Source organism: Eutrigla gurnardus, assembly GCF_963514095.1.
Source record: "Eutrigla gurnardus genome assembly, chromosome: 12".
Lineage (NCBI taxonomy): Eukaryota > Metazoa > Chordata > Actinopteri > Perciformes > Triglidae > Eutrigla > Eutrigla gurnardus.
The window spans coordinates 21,823,676-21,837,766 of NC_139926.1; the positions used below are offsets into that span (position 1 = coordinate 21,823,676).

General features: G+C 40.8%; 1 protein-coding gene across 2 annotated transcripts in view; it reads right to left on the reverse strand.

Annotated features, from left to right (window-relative positions):
• The window catches only part of glsb (glutaminase b), a 30,889-nt gene extending 17,944 nt beyond the window's left edge, over positions 1-12,945 (reverse strand). For both annotated transcript variants that reach the window (XM_084023546.1, XM_084023547.1), the window contains exons 1-7: positions 12,557-12,945; positions 7,888-7,984; positions 7,335-7,456; positions 6,355-6,484; positions 4,486-4,565; positions 3,020-3,183; positions 2,207-2,265 (exon numbers count right to left, since the gene is read on the reverse strand). In XM_084023546.1, coding sequence (XP_083879672.1) covers positions 2,207-2,265; positions 3,020-3,183; positions 4,486-4,565; positions 6,355-6,484; positions 7,335-7,456; positions 7,888-7,984; positions 12,557-12,846 — 942 coding nt within the window. In that variant the 5' untranslated portion in view covers positions 12,847-12,945. The remainder of the gene's footprint in view (positions 1-2,206; positions 2,266-3,019; positions 3,184-4,485; positions 4,566-6,354; positions 6,485-7,334; positions 7,457-7,887; positions 7,985-12,556) is intronic.
• Between the last annotated feature and the right edge of the window lie 1,146 nt (positions 12,946-14,091).

Genomic DNA, 14,091 nt, shown 5'->3' on the forward strand with positions numbered 1-14,091 from the left:
TAAAATTGCCAACTGTGATAACTGTTTGTCATCTTTGTTTTAAATGCATAATAAAAAAGGTAAGATTTACACAACTGGGCATTGGTTTGCTGTCATAACAGCGATACAATATTTAATCCTGAACTATTGCAGATAAATGTTGTCTGTCAACACAAATCCTCTGATTAAGAGTATGAAGCAAACTATATTAAGTATAACAGGGTAGTAATGGTGAGAATGCACAACAAGCACAGGTGAAAACAACTATATTTTTGAAAAAAATGGGAATGGGATTTTAACAACACGTGGACACTGAAAACACACAGTTCCCACACCCCGAGACTTGTAACAGAGGATAAGAGCTCCAGAATTAAATCAAAATCAAACAGGCCACATGCTTCAGCATGCTTCGTCATATATAGCAGATGATTTTTGGCATCATCTGCAGATTAATTAGTGTGAAGGATGTGATAACATTCCCTCTCTAGATTGCTTCCTCTCAAGCAAAAAACGACAAAACAAAACAAAAAAAACCTGATAATCACATCTCCAAGCTTTGGTAGCACAGTGTTTCTTACAACATCAACAAGAATGCAAGATGAATGATTCATATTATAAATGAATACAAATTCAGTAAAAGTCTAAGTGCGTTGGACAAGTGTTTGGCATAAAAGGTCATCCGGGAAAAAGCTAGAGTGAAATAACAGTTCTGGATGTTGAGTTTTGTAGCAATTAACTGAGAATGTGTGAAAACATTTTTCCATAATTCAATAAAAAGGTAATTTCAAAATATTAAATAGGTATTTATGTGTGTGAGTTCTAATAATTCACTGATAGTCATTATGCAATGAAAGCCTTGTAATGTTTTTTAGTTAATAATCAAACCTGAGAATGATCATTAACAGCTATGAGGAGGTTAATAATCTAACAATGCAAATGTAGAGAAAGAAACTTATAGGACAAAGCTGGTATTTAAAGGGTTACTGATATTTTTAACCTGGACCCTATTTTTCTTTTTGTGTCTAAGTGAAGAATGGGGACACCAATGTTCAAAACCGGTCCGGTATTTGGGGGGAACGCTGCAGACTGTTGTAGTTTTTATTATAATTCTATTATTCTCTCATACATTTTTCATAAGCATAAGAAATAATTTCGGTACAGACTTCCACAGAGAGGAAAATATTAGTGTAGAAAATGACCTTGAAAGGTCCTGGAAAATAACTGGTATCCTGTTATTGTTATCCAAAAGATTTTCAATGGCATGGCTAAATATTTAAAGTATTCCGACACTGTGTATGTGACGTGAGGTTTCAGAATGAGGCTTCACCGAGCGAGACAATAACAAATAGATAGATGGGTAAAGGTAAAAGAAAAATGTCTTTCCGTAATGTTTCACTCTTAACAATTTGTCTGAGTAGCCTGTTTAGCGTCTGCAGCTTTCTCCCTCCATACTGGACCAATTAAAAATAAGGGAATATAGGGTCCAAGTTATCCACTAAGACGGTTCAGTCTCTCCTTTGTTAGAGGTGAACCTGTGAGCTGCAGCGCATTTGATTTGATGGATGACAGGCTATTAATTTCCTAACTCTCTGTTTGTGTCTCACCAAACTCTGGTGACAAGATGGCGGAGCAGGTGAGGTATTATCTGACTTCCTGTCTCTCTTCATGAGCAGACTGGTTAATGTGCACCTGCATTTGGCTTGCTCTCGGTCCAGGTTATTTTCAGCAGGGTCAATAACTGCGTGCGTGTGTGTGCGAGTGTATGTGTGTGTGTTGGGGCTCGCTAAGTGCCTTCAGGAAGGCTTAGCACAAGTCTTAATCACCACAACAAGACACATGGCAGTGGACTTAAGGTAGTGACCTAGAAATGATTCCAGCTGAGTCAAGAGTCAACAATATCTGAACACACTGGGAAGTCTATAGTCTGCTGAGTGAGTAACAATACCACAAAATAATAACAAAAAAATGTCACAAGTGAGGGAAGCAGCAAAATACTGCATCGCCGGGACTGTTTATCTACAAATGTAGATAAATTAGGGCCATTGTTAAACAGTCAAATCGTATTTGCTAACAATAATTATGTTAACCTTCATTATATTTACTTGATAAAGCAGCTTACTGATACCCACCATACAGGAATTATATCACTAATGTTTCTGTGGAAATGCCACACAGGCTGGACATAAAAACACACATGAAAGAGGGGGAAAAGTGTTACTGCGTTTACCTTTATCAGTGAAGTACAAACAATAGCGCCAGCGTTCACCATGGGGTTGTGGGGCTTATCTGCAAAACAACAAGAGCTCATACTGTAAAGGATCAAAGTGTAAACACTCGGCCATTTCTGAGAGCTCTGTATATAGACAGATCAAACAACGACATTCACATATATGTAGGGCACACATTGACTCAAGATAATAGAGTTATTATTGATCCTGGAGTAGCCGGAGCAAAACACCACTTCTCTTGCAAACATGTGCGTGCATATTTTTGTTGACGTCTGGAAAAAGGGTCGATAGCCATGCAGGAGTATCATGATTGACATGTGTGTGTGTGTGTGTGTGTGTGTGCATCTCCTTATACAACACAACCACAGGGCTATTCCACCTCTGGTCTTTGGAGGCAAACAGGAATATTTTGAATACTGCTGTTAAAGTTTCTCCCCACTGCATTCACTGATACTATTTACTAAATCCATGTTTTTCTATGAATTAGATGCAACTTCACAAGACAAAAACAGCCCTAAAAGTATTAAATCAGTGGCTGATATTGTGGGTTGTTTGCACATAGGGAATGTAATACAAGAATCCAATCCCACTTTCTGCTTAATTATTCAAATATTAATTTTAATCACTAACTTCCTAATCAAAGTCAAAGGACACTCCATTTTCAAACTTTGCATCAGGTCCCTACATCATCATGTTGAGGAGGACCAATGGTGTGTACGGGCTCATAAGCTCATAGACAGAAGATAAGCTCACGGACGGGAGAAAACACCTTCAACAGAAGGAAGGAGAACGAGAAAAGCCTAAAGGCTCACCATCTTCATCCAGGAAGAGCTTATTAAAGCGCAGGCCACTGGGCTCCTTCCCAATGAAACTGTGCACATACTCTGTGCTGTGGTCGTGAACAGCGACGGCATACTTCAGAGGCTTGACACAGGACTGCAGGCAGAAGGGCACCTTGGTGTCTCCAACTGTGTGTCTACGGAAGACAAACGAGAAACAGGATTAAACTTTTTGGTTATACTCGCCCTGGCACTGAATGACACGGCTAACTCATTACTGAATTCATGTGTGAAACTTTAATGTCGCCGTCTTGGCAGGGGACCCTTTGGAAAAGAGATTTTAAATCTCATTGGGACCATTGCTTCTAAATTAAAAGCTTTTTTTTTTGAAAATGTCAAGAAACAACACATTCAGGCTGAGAAGCACGAACAGACTACAACATGAAAGAAGAAGATGCTACTCCATGGAGTAATGTAGGTTTTCAGGGAAACCCATAAACGTATGTGACAAAGCGTGAAGGCATGTTAACACAATCACACCATCAGTTCAGTACCGTGTTATCTTTATGACTTCCTCTCTTACCTATCAGAGAACGGGCCGATCAAAACACCTGCTGACATCACACTACTCTTTTGAAATGTCTCTGTGTACTAATTTTGTCTTTACTGGGAAATAAAAGGGGAGTTTACACAGGAAACCCAACACCTTTGATTCTCCTGATTAATCCTGTTTCAATTCTGCCATGAATTACACATTTGTCAATTTAAAAGATCATTTTGAACATCAAGAAAGTGAAATTTAATCATATCGCTTTTGAAGTATAAGACAATTAGAAAAACTACAACACCCAAGAGTTGTGTAAAAGACATCTCACTAGAGCTACGATGTGTTGAGTGTTTGGTAAAAGGATGCAACGTTGCTCACAATAACAACAAGTCTTGCTCTTTCTTTTGCTTCCCAGCTGATAAAAAGAGTCGCTGGATAAGATAGCTAGCTAGCTAGCAAGCCACTGTAACAGCAGTTTGTTGCAATGATTAAGAGACCATTGCTAGGGACACAGTTCTGATCCCCAAACACAGCAATAAAATCATTTTCAAACGAATATTTTGTGTTTATTGATTTCTTTAATAAGTAAAAGTGTAATAAACTGGTTAATATACAGCGATCAGGGCATTATTGCAAAATGAACCCATTCATGACCGACCCCCCAACACTAAAGCACTATCTGAGGACCATTAGTCACCATGAGGCACCTTAAGTTTTACATGTAGTAATAAACACAACGAAGGGTGTTAACGTTAATCAGAACTGGCTTGTAAGCATTCCTCACTGACACTACTGGATGTCATTTCGTATTTATTTAACCTCCAGGAATCTGGACTGTTGATTTCACACAGGAATGCACGCCACACAGAGCTGCCAAGATAACATTGTTAACCGCGAAACATTTAAAACCCTCAAAGTATGTCTTTAGTATCCTTTACAACTCGTGCCTCACCTCTGTCCGTCAACTGTGCACAGGGACACGGCCCACAGGTCGGGGCTGAACTTGGCAAGCTGGGGAATATAGTCTGCAACCTGAAAGAGAGATCAGTCAGCTGAAAGAGTGTCGGAGCTAAAGATCACCTCTCTGCTGAGGCTCAGGTTTCAGTGGAATACCATCGGCAATTCACAACAAAAACTGACAAAAAGTCAACCGGAGAGGATGAATCCACCCTCAGACACTCCTGTCGAAAAAGGTGGAGCTTTAGGACAAAGTCTTTGTTTACTTTGTGCCCCTTATCTGCTTTCACTACCACTATTACAGTCGGTTCCCGCATTTTCTAGAGATGCGTTTCTTTGCTTTGGTACAGCCACACAGGGCGTCGCTCAATGTGATAACATCAGTTTCTCTCTTTTGGAATTTCCTCGGTATCGAGTGATTTTGGAAAAGATGTTGTTCTCATTGGCTGTGATGCAGTTTAGCTCCTTCCGTTGCTGTAGTTTTTTGTTCCTGTTTTTTTCCATTTATTGTTTCCGTTTCTGTTACATAATAATAATAATAATAAAAATCAATAAAATGTGTTAACTGGTTGCTGGTAGAGGACGATGACGTAATTTTGTTATGGATGGTGATCTTAAAAAGGCATAATATCCAAGATTGTACATATTATTATTAAAATACGGTGTACATATGGCTGCATACGTATATATAGTGTCTTTTTCATTATATGGTTTTTCTATGAATGTTCTTGACTGCAGTACTTTGCTTTATTGTTTACTCTTATTACAATTGTGTGCACTGAATGTCAAAAATTCCTTGTGTGTGAACACGTACTTGGCAATAAACTAATTTCTGATTACGATCTGTCGCTTTCTCATTTCATACACAATACTCAAAGTTGGCCCCGCCTCCCCCCCTGCTCAACGATGGCCTGACCGCCATCACCACAACGAGGCCCGGTAGTTTATGACCTGCAACGTCACACTCAGCAGCAAAAGTAAAAGTAAACCCTGGATTCACCGTCATTTTGAAACTTTATGTGCTTGGCAGTTCCCCAATGTATATTTGAATTATTGGAAAATAACAAAATCCAGGAAAAGGGCAGGGCCTCTGCCAACGCAGTCACGCCACACACTTCTAAGTGGTCATAAGTGATGATGAGGGGAATTGTTTGTGTGAGTCTGCGTTTTTTGTTGAAAACCTTGCATTGTATATCGTTATGGAAAACAACCTGGAAAAACTAATGTTTACACAAAAACAGCATTTCCTATACCAACTAGATTGTTGATGTAGGCTCGCTAGTCGATACAGTTATTTACTAACCCATTTCACAGCAGACATTTTGACTCTGACTCGGCTCCGTTACATTCTTTTTATGAACAAGCCATGTCAGATATTAATTTCACGTGTGCTTTTCCTGCTTTGGCGGGTCAAAATGTCTCCCGTGGAAAAACGTCTCTTCTTCTGCGAATATAAACCCTTGTGATGGCCTCAGGAGCGAAATACCATCTACGACCTCCTTTACACACGGAGTCACCAGATGTATTTCAGCTGAAAGCTGTGAGTTTCACTGTGGGAGGTTCATTCATTCAATCTGAGAATCAATAACTTCTCTTCATTACGGCTACGCTCCGTTTTTTAATGCCGACTGTTTTTTTTTGCATCTAAAACCTAAAATGACTTAACTAATACAGTGGTTTTCAATCAGATCAGGTCGTTGCTGGATGTGTAATCAAAGTCTGATGTACACATTTGATACCAGCCGAATGCAGACTGAAACCAGACTATTAGTAGAGACTGATGGTAATGAATCTGTATGGGCTAAATCGTTAATGATGATGCGCTGTCGGGGGGAAAGAAAAAGTCATGCATTTAAGGACACACCTGTCCTCCAGAGAGCTTTTTGGCACTCTCGTACAGCTCATCAATATGGGAGGTGAAGGACTGGAAGTCTGGGATGACGAACTTCTTGCGGAAGGCCTGCGTGAGCAGGACAATGTTGCTCTGGACACACCTGATGAATAAACCACAGATAGCATGCTCAAACACCGTGACTGCATGCAATTGAAGGAAAAGTTTGTCAACCAAGTTTGAAACCCTGAAGTGTGACAAACTTCTGTGAATGTTAATAAAAGTGACTGATGAAGAGGCTTCATCGTAACATATTGATCAGCTGCGTTTTTTAATCCATACAGTGTGATCCAACATGAATCTATATAGTGATGAATGACCACTAAATCAACGATCAAACCACATACAGCAGGGAACCGTGGTCTGAGAGTTGTTCTCCCTAAGCCTTAATGTGTTAAGTTTTCCGTTTGGCACAAAACACACACACTAGAAAAGTGAAACTAAATTGCTCAACATCTCTCGATGTCTATTTGAAGAAAGGAGGGATGTTGCGATTGCCACTGAGTGCACTCTGGAGTTTCCCATGACCAAGTATCTAGCAGGTAATGGAAAAAACACATCTTGGGGCATTTTAAAAATATATTAACATCCAGTTGTGGTGGTTGTGTCTTTTTCCACACCATGACTCTCCAGTTTGCAATAAACCAAGTACGTCTGTCTGTAAGGGGTATAGAAAGCTAGTAGTGTATCATACAAAAAGCACCAAAAGCGTGTCACTTAAATTCTTTGTTTTTATGACAAAGCACTTTGTGTTATTATGCACTTTGTGTTATTATGCAAATGCAAACTTAAATAACTACGTATATAACTTTCTGATTACAAAAATAAAATAAAAAATGAATACATGCTTTTAAAGACTGGGAAAGGTCAACGGTACTTGGTAAACATTTAAAGAAAAGTCCACCATGGAGTTCATGATGGAGAGAAGCCAGACAAGACAAGACACGCCTTACTTCTTGAATAGGTGCCTGTCCAGCGTAACACCATCTGTTGTGTTCCTCAGAGTTTCCTTGAGGGTGTCCATGCATTCCTTCAGTCTGGGATCTCCAGTGCGAAGCCCAGTGGCTTTAAGTGCCTAAAATAAAGAGTATTTAGTAACACCTCTGAATAGAAACAATGGCCCTGTTTAGACCTGGACCAGCTCCAAGTAAAGGTGTGAATTCACTCAAGATCCGATCGCTCAGACCACATTAGGAGGTGGAGGATAAAACATATCTTATCTGTACATAGGCCTATAGGCCTGGGCACAGGAAGAGCATTTCACAAATACGTAGAATATTACAACTGACAGTCCTGTGGTATTACATTGCAACGCCTGTTGTTTTAGCCATGTGTATCCCACGTGTTTATTTGCATATAGAGCTGGGAAGTGTGATCATAGCGACCTAATGCCAGGTGTGAACAGGGCCAATGTAAAAGAAGCAATTGAAAGTGAAGAGACAATATGATGTTCATGCACTTTTTGCACCAACTTTCAAAAACTGAGACTGAATTTGCAGGACTTACTGTGAGAAATTTATGAGCAGGGATCGTCTCTTGGCCCTCTGCAACTGTGTAGAAGAGCAAGTCCTCCAAACTGGGCAGAATGCCTGCAGTTCTTCTCCTAGTGGTGGAAAGACACAAACAAACATGTATGAAATGGAGAGAACTACTAGTACTGAAAAAAAGGTAGGTAAACAGTGTGGGGGTCAACTCTGGAGTAAAGGTGTAGCAGGTAAAGAACACAAAAAGCACAGTGTTATGTAAATGTAGGTAAATACAGTGTCACTGCATTGTAACAGTTTGGCCTTTAGCATGAGCTATAATTAAGCCTATGCCCACCTGTGTTGCCGGTGTAAAGACAGAGCTCATCTGTGGCTGTTGATACAGTCTTATCACATTAGCGGGGGATTCAACAGACTCTACTGGAAATGTGCTACCCGAGTGGAAGCATTAACCACAGAGGCGTGTGTGTCTGTTAGTGGAACATAGTGACCAAAGCCTTCAGTGTGCAGGTCACTACTGTGAGTGTTTTGCAGTTAGTGCTCCCTGATGGGTAACACTGCATATTTAAAGCTGGGAATCAGGAGAGCCAAAAGAGGGCCTGATCCCAATAAGAGTTATGTAATATTAATGATAGGAAATTCCAAGACCCAAACTGAGAGTACGAATGGTGGCTAAAAATGCTACTGTGTGCTCTGTAGTGTTTCGCATAATGTTGAGTGTTGATCGGGGAGGTTTGGACTTGATGTGGGCTGCATTCTCAGTAAAAAAATCTGTTTTCAAGCAACACTTCAGGTGTGTCCGCCTGCAAAATGTCACAGAAATGAAGGCCCAACAACCTCTCCTTCACGCAAAGCAACTGTTTACTGGACACAAACCATCAGTAAGGGTACAGCTAATGGAAAACTATGCAATAGCCAAAAAACTCACTACATGGTTCACTCACGCACAGCACTGTATTAGGAAACGCAGCTCTAACAGCTTTCTGCAAAGCAATAATACTAAGATAAATAAAACTCTTAAAATTACAATCATACTGGAATCACATTCCCTACTAATATTTTGACCGCATCAGATAGGACACGGATTGTTTTTGTGTGCTTTTCTAGTAAAAAAAACAAACAAATAATCAAACTTGGTTGTGGTGCTGCATCTCTAATATTTTGATGACATAACTAGAGGGCAGTAGTGTCTGGAGCAGAGTTAGACCTGGCCTAAATTCCAGGAATTCTCTCGTCTTTAGCCCTGACCAGTCCACTGTGGCACTTGGATTAATAAAGCCAACATTGTGGCTTGTTCACACGCTGGTCGTGACACAGCAGCATAGCCTGCAGTGGGGCAAACTCAGCCCTGCACAAAAACCACTACTCAAACTAGGGATGCCAAATCAAATCGAGGTTTATTTCTCTTTTTCTATAGACTCTGTATCCCATTAAACTCCCTACTTACATGCCCAGATGCTTCTAAATCTAACACTGGCAGGATAACGGTCCCTTCACATTGGCAACACCAGCATGTAAAATGCCAGGATTTAGTCTGTACCTCCTCCCTGCCTTCGTCTCTTCTCCTCCCCTGGTCGCCACGGGGTAAACACTCAACATACAGCCAAGGTAACAGCGCCTGAACATGTGCAAACAAGCCAAGATCGACAAAAATGCCCTCTTTCAGGCATGCTTAATTTAAGTATTACAGACCTGACCTATGTCACAGTGCTTCCAGCAGTTAACAGGTGCACCACCGTATAACAAGGCAAACTAGTGCAAGGTTCATACAGCTGACAGTGACAGGTTTACTAGCAAGACGAATTAAGGATATAATGATAGATGGAGCACAATTTAGACAATCAGTGCACACTTACCACACATTAGAATCAATTTGCTGTCATTACAGTTTCTCAGTTTGGGCTCGACTCCAAATAAAAAAAAAAGAAACAAAACAAACCAAGACCATTTGCAGTACTAGGCATAGGAAGGTCTAACAAAAATGGTGCCACTGATTTCATTATGGAAAATGTAAGATCCAATGTTTAGCTAGACTCACACAAAGCTGGGAGCTGCATTGATTTTGACAATTACTTTTGTAATTCGTCCCCCTGCAAATCATCTAACTGATCAACACTGTATCTTCCTTGAGAACCTTGCATAAAACTTTTTGCACGATTGAGAAACGTTTTATCGGAACTTGCCATTTCCACACTGCTCTTCTAATGCAACACTTCAGGATTTGCATAAAAATATGTGAAAGGAAACACAACTTTATTCCAATGGTTTCTCTTCTCAAATTATTTTCTCTTTTCATTTCCCACTGCGGATAAATACAGCCTTCAAGGTTCAAGAGGCTGGCGGCTGCAAAGAGCTGGCTGTAAATTCACTTATCTGGCCTTAGAGTGTGGGATATCCAGGGTTACACCCATGGATCACATACATAATGAGTTAGAGCTAAACCCCAAGTATCTCTTTCACTTTTCATTTCAGTCATGCGTTTACAAACGCAATTAATTTGTCATTAATCCTCTGCAGCTCCAGAGCTCCTCTAGAGCTGTAACTGATCCCTCAAACTGCTCAGGGTAGATGGCCGTAAGCACTGCACGATGTGTTTATGAGGCTTTCATAAAGGTAATAACAATCTAGCACTGCATTTTCTAGTTATAACGGGGCGACAGCTCCAATGGCTTTGTCTCTCCTCCTTAATTCTCCACTGGCTTACAGCTCAGTCTACATCCTGCTGTGTCAATAAAATGTAAAGCTCGTTTTCAATTTCAAATAAAAAGGAGAAGCATGAAATTCTGTTTCTTCTGTGGCATCAAACTCACTCTGAATGACCTAATTTCCCCGTTAGTTACGGTTTGTTGTTATACTTTCTGTAATGTGACAACATATATCGGATTGGCCAATCAAAATTGGCACAACTGCAAGCATTTCTGAGAAATAACACATTTTTTTGTTCCAGGAACTTGTCCCCCAAATATGTGGACAACTGAGGAAGTTCCTCCAGTGGAAAATAGTTGGGCTAAATTCAGCCTAGAAAACTAGTGACCCAGGGAGTGTCAGTGAAAGCAGACTCGGCAGCACAGCAGGTACATTGGCATAGCAAACGCAGCTCTTAGGGATGATGCTCATTAGCCTCATTTGTAATTCAGGAAATATACCGGTATGTTTTGGCTGCACTAAGCTTCTAATCCACTATGCAATGACAAGAATTCATAACGACACATTTCAGTCATTTATTTGGACAGCTGACTTCAAAATAAGTGCTGGGAACATGCTCTAAAACACCTCACTCTTATGGGATAGCCAGGGGGTTTTGAGGTGGGGTTGTATAAGATACTTGTATATAGTGAGTGTATTACCTACAGTCGATGGCCCAGTCAGGGGCCACCTTAAAAAGTCGATAGCAGTTTAAGTGTATGCTATGTTTAGAAATGCTTTTACTGCTTTATCTTGCCGCCAGACAGAACTTAATATGCATGTGTGTATGTATTTTTTTTATTTATTAATTTTCCTTTTATACATTTATTGTAAGTTTTGCTCTCTTTTGCTGCTGGTACTCCTGCCTGTTTCTCCAGACTGGAGGCTAATACACCGACTACGATAAGTAACTCATAAAGCACTATTGAATTTCTCATTGAGATAGACTTAAAGTTTGAATAGTTTTTGTACCTTTTGCATCATCTGAGACGCTAACGACATTCTTTAGAAACTGCTTTGAGCTAAATATCTTGCGTTATTATTATCATTACAAATAGCAAATTCAATTGGGACTGAAATGACTGAGAGATAGTGAGACATTGCTGCAACGACTAGGACAAATGGTACATTTTGGACATGGAGAAGTCACTTTAACAGCAAAGCAGCATGTTCTACAGCCCCACACAGAAGTGTCAGTGCTCCTCCAGGCAGTATGTACAAGTGGTTGTTCCACGCATGTGGACATTTGTATACAAACATTTTCTACGCATTATTGTAAAGTGACCTAGTTGTGAAAAAACTTTGTCAGTAGTCTCGGGTCTCCACCCACTTTACAGAGTTTGGAGGTCACAGTGGAAACGGCCAGGAGCCACAAAACCAGTTACTGGTCAGGCGACAATCTTTATTTGACATTTGACCCTCAAGTTATCTGTATTCTGACCCATCGGCTGAGTTGATGTTCTTACGCTGCACTTCATCTATGTGACTACCGCCGTTTCACGGTCAGGCCACCCTGCGTGTTACCGGGAACAGGTTAGCTAACCTACCCGTCAACGTTCAAAGCCGGTCAAGGCCCAATAAAATCCGAATTAACTTTTAGGTTAAGTTGCTGGTGGCGTATTTATATAGCCGCCTGCTGGCACCAAGCCATCGGAGGCTGCACCCGCCACCGGCCGCCGGTATTCAAGTCACACACATGGTTTGAGAGCCGCTGCTGGAGGCCACGGCAGTTGGGAAGCTCGTATATTATATCGCGTCTGTATACATACACACATCTCAGGTCTATACACAATACAGCTCGACTGTATTACTGTGGTCAGTTGTGTAGTTATTAATCGCCATTTAATGCGGTGTTAACAGCGTTTGTAACGGTCGGCGAACAGCGTACGTAGCGTACTTCCGCTCGCGCCTCGTATGCGTCATGACTGGCGTAGGTCACACACGGCAGCCATGCCATCATACCAACTGTCAGTGGCGGACGGTTTTTAACTCCACTTGGGACCTACTTGTCAGTGGCCGCGTCGCCATCCTTCTTCAGCTGCTCGTCCAGCTCCACGGCGCCTTCCGTCTTCGTGCAGTAGGAGCGGAACGGGGCGGCGCAGGGAGCGGCGCGGCAGTGCGTAGCGGCATGGAGGACCTTCAGCCGGGTAGAGAAAGCCCTGGCATCAACGGAGGCGGCGCCGAAGCAGCGGCGGCGGGTCGGAAACCAGGTCTTCTGCCTGGAGCCGGACAAGGGACGCTTTAGGGTGGTTTCTAACAACTCCTTCAGCAATGTCGAACACCTGAAACCTAACATCTCAATGTTGTCAGGCAATGTGAGAGAAAGTCGTGGTTCCTGATGTATCCGGCGGCAACTAACACGCTCGTTATGTCTCCCACCACGATTACTGACGGAGGGGCGATGACTCAGAAACGCCGGCGTCAAAAAATAAATAGAAGTGCACGTTCACGCCCCCGCGACTCCTATTGGTGGATCACTTGTGACGCTGCTTCCCGCCCATCAAGGTCTGTTTCTTGACTGGCAAAAGTCGATACCTAATATATGTGTACGTCATATTCATAAATATTTCACCAACTTATCTTACAGTCAGATATGGAACTGCTTTCAAAGTCACAAGACTCAATTGAAAAAAAAAAAAAAAAAACAGTTCCACTTTCAATTCAGTTGCCCGTTGGTAAATATTCTCAATAAAGCGTACACTATACACTGATATTGACATTTTTCTCCAAACTGAGGGCGTCCCAACCGCCATCAACCGTAGATAAGCCCCACCCCCTTCTGGTGTCTCTCATGTTAACAGTGAGAATAATTTTTGACCCCATTTGAATCATACCATAAATTACATGTATTATGTTGGTCAATTAAAACATATTTTTGCAGGTAAATAAAGTCAGATTTTGTGGTAGGCTTTGTCGTGGTATCATTTAGTTAAATTACCCCAAATTAACACAAAATTACTATTTTTTTCATTTATCATCTTTTATGTACATATACTTCGATATCGCCTAAAAGAAATCAAAAGTAAATGTAAACCCACCTTTAAAAAATGTAATATCCATTTCAGTGTACGTTATATTTAGAAATATTTTTCTGACCACATCATCTTCCCACCATATGGTACTTTCTGACCAATAACTGAACTGAAATATAATCCGTTTATGTCCCAGCAGAATGAGCTGGGCAAAAAAAATGCATAGATGGTTTTACTTTCTGTGCTGTTTCTGCTCAACTGAAGTCATGGCCCCTTGTGTGTCTTGCTCCTATAAAGATGGTGGGGACATTTGCATGTCTTTGTCTAGGGGCCAATAATGACGACATCCCAAATACGCCTTTAATACTTTTTAAAAATATATGCTATAAATGCCAATTGGCTATGATGAGATCCTGTATCTGCAATTTATGTACATTATTATATGTTATTATATGTATTCCATGTTTAGAGGGTCTTTTTATTTCATAAAAAAACTGTCTTAATGAAAAAAATAACACAAAATTTGTTGCGACAACCATTTGATTCACAGGCTTTTTTTAAAAACATTG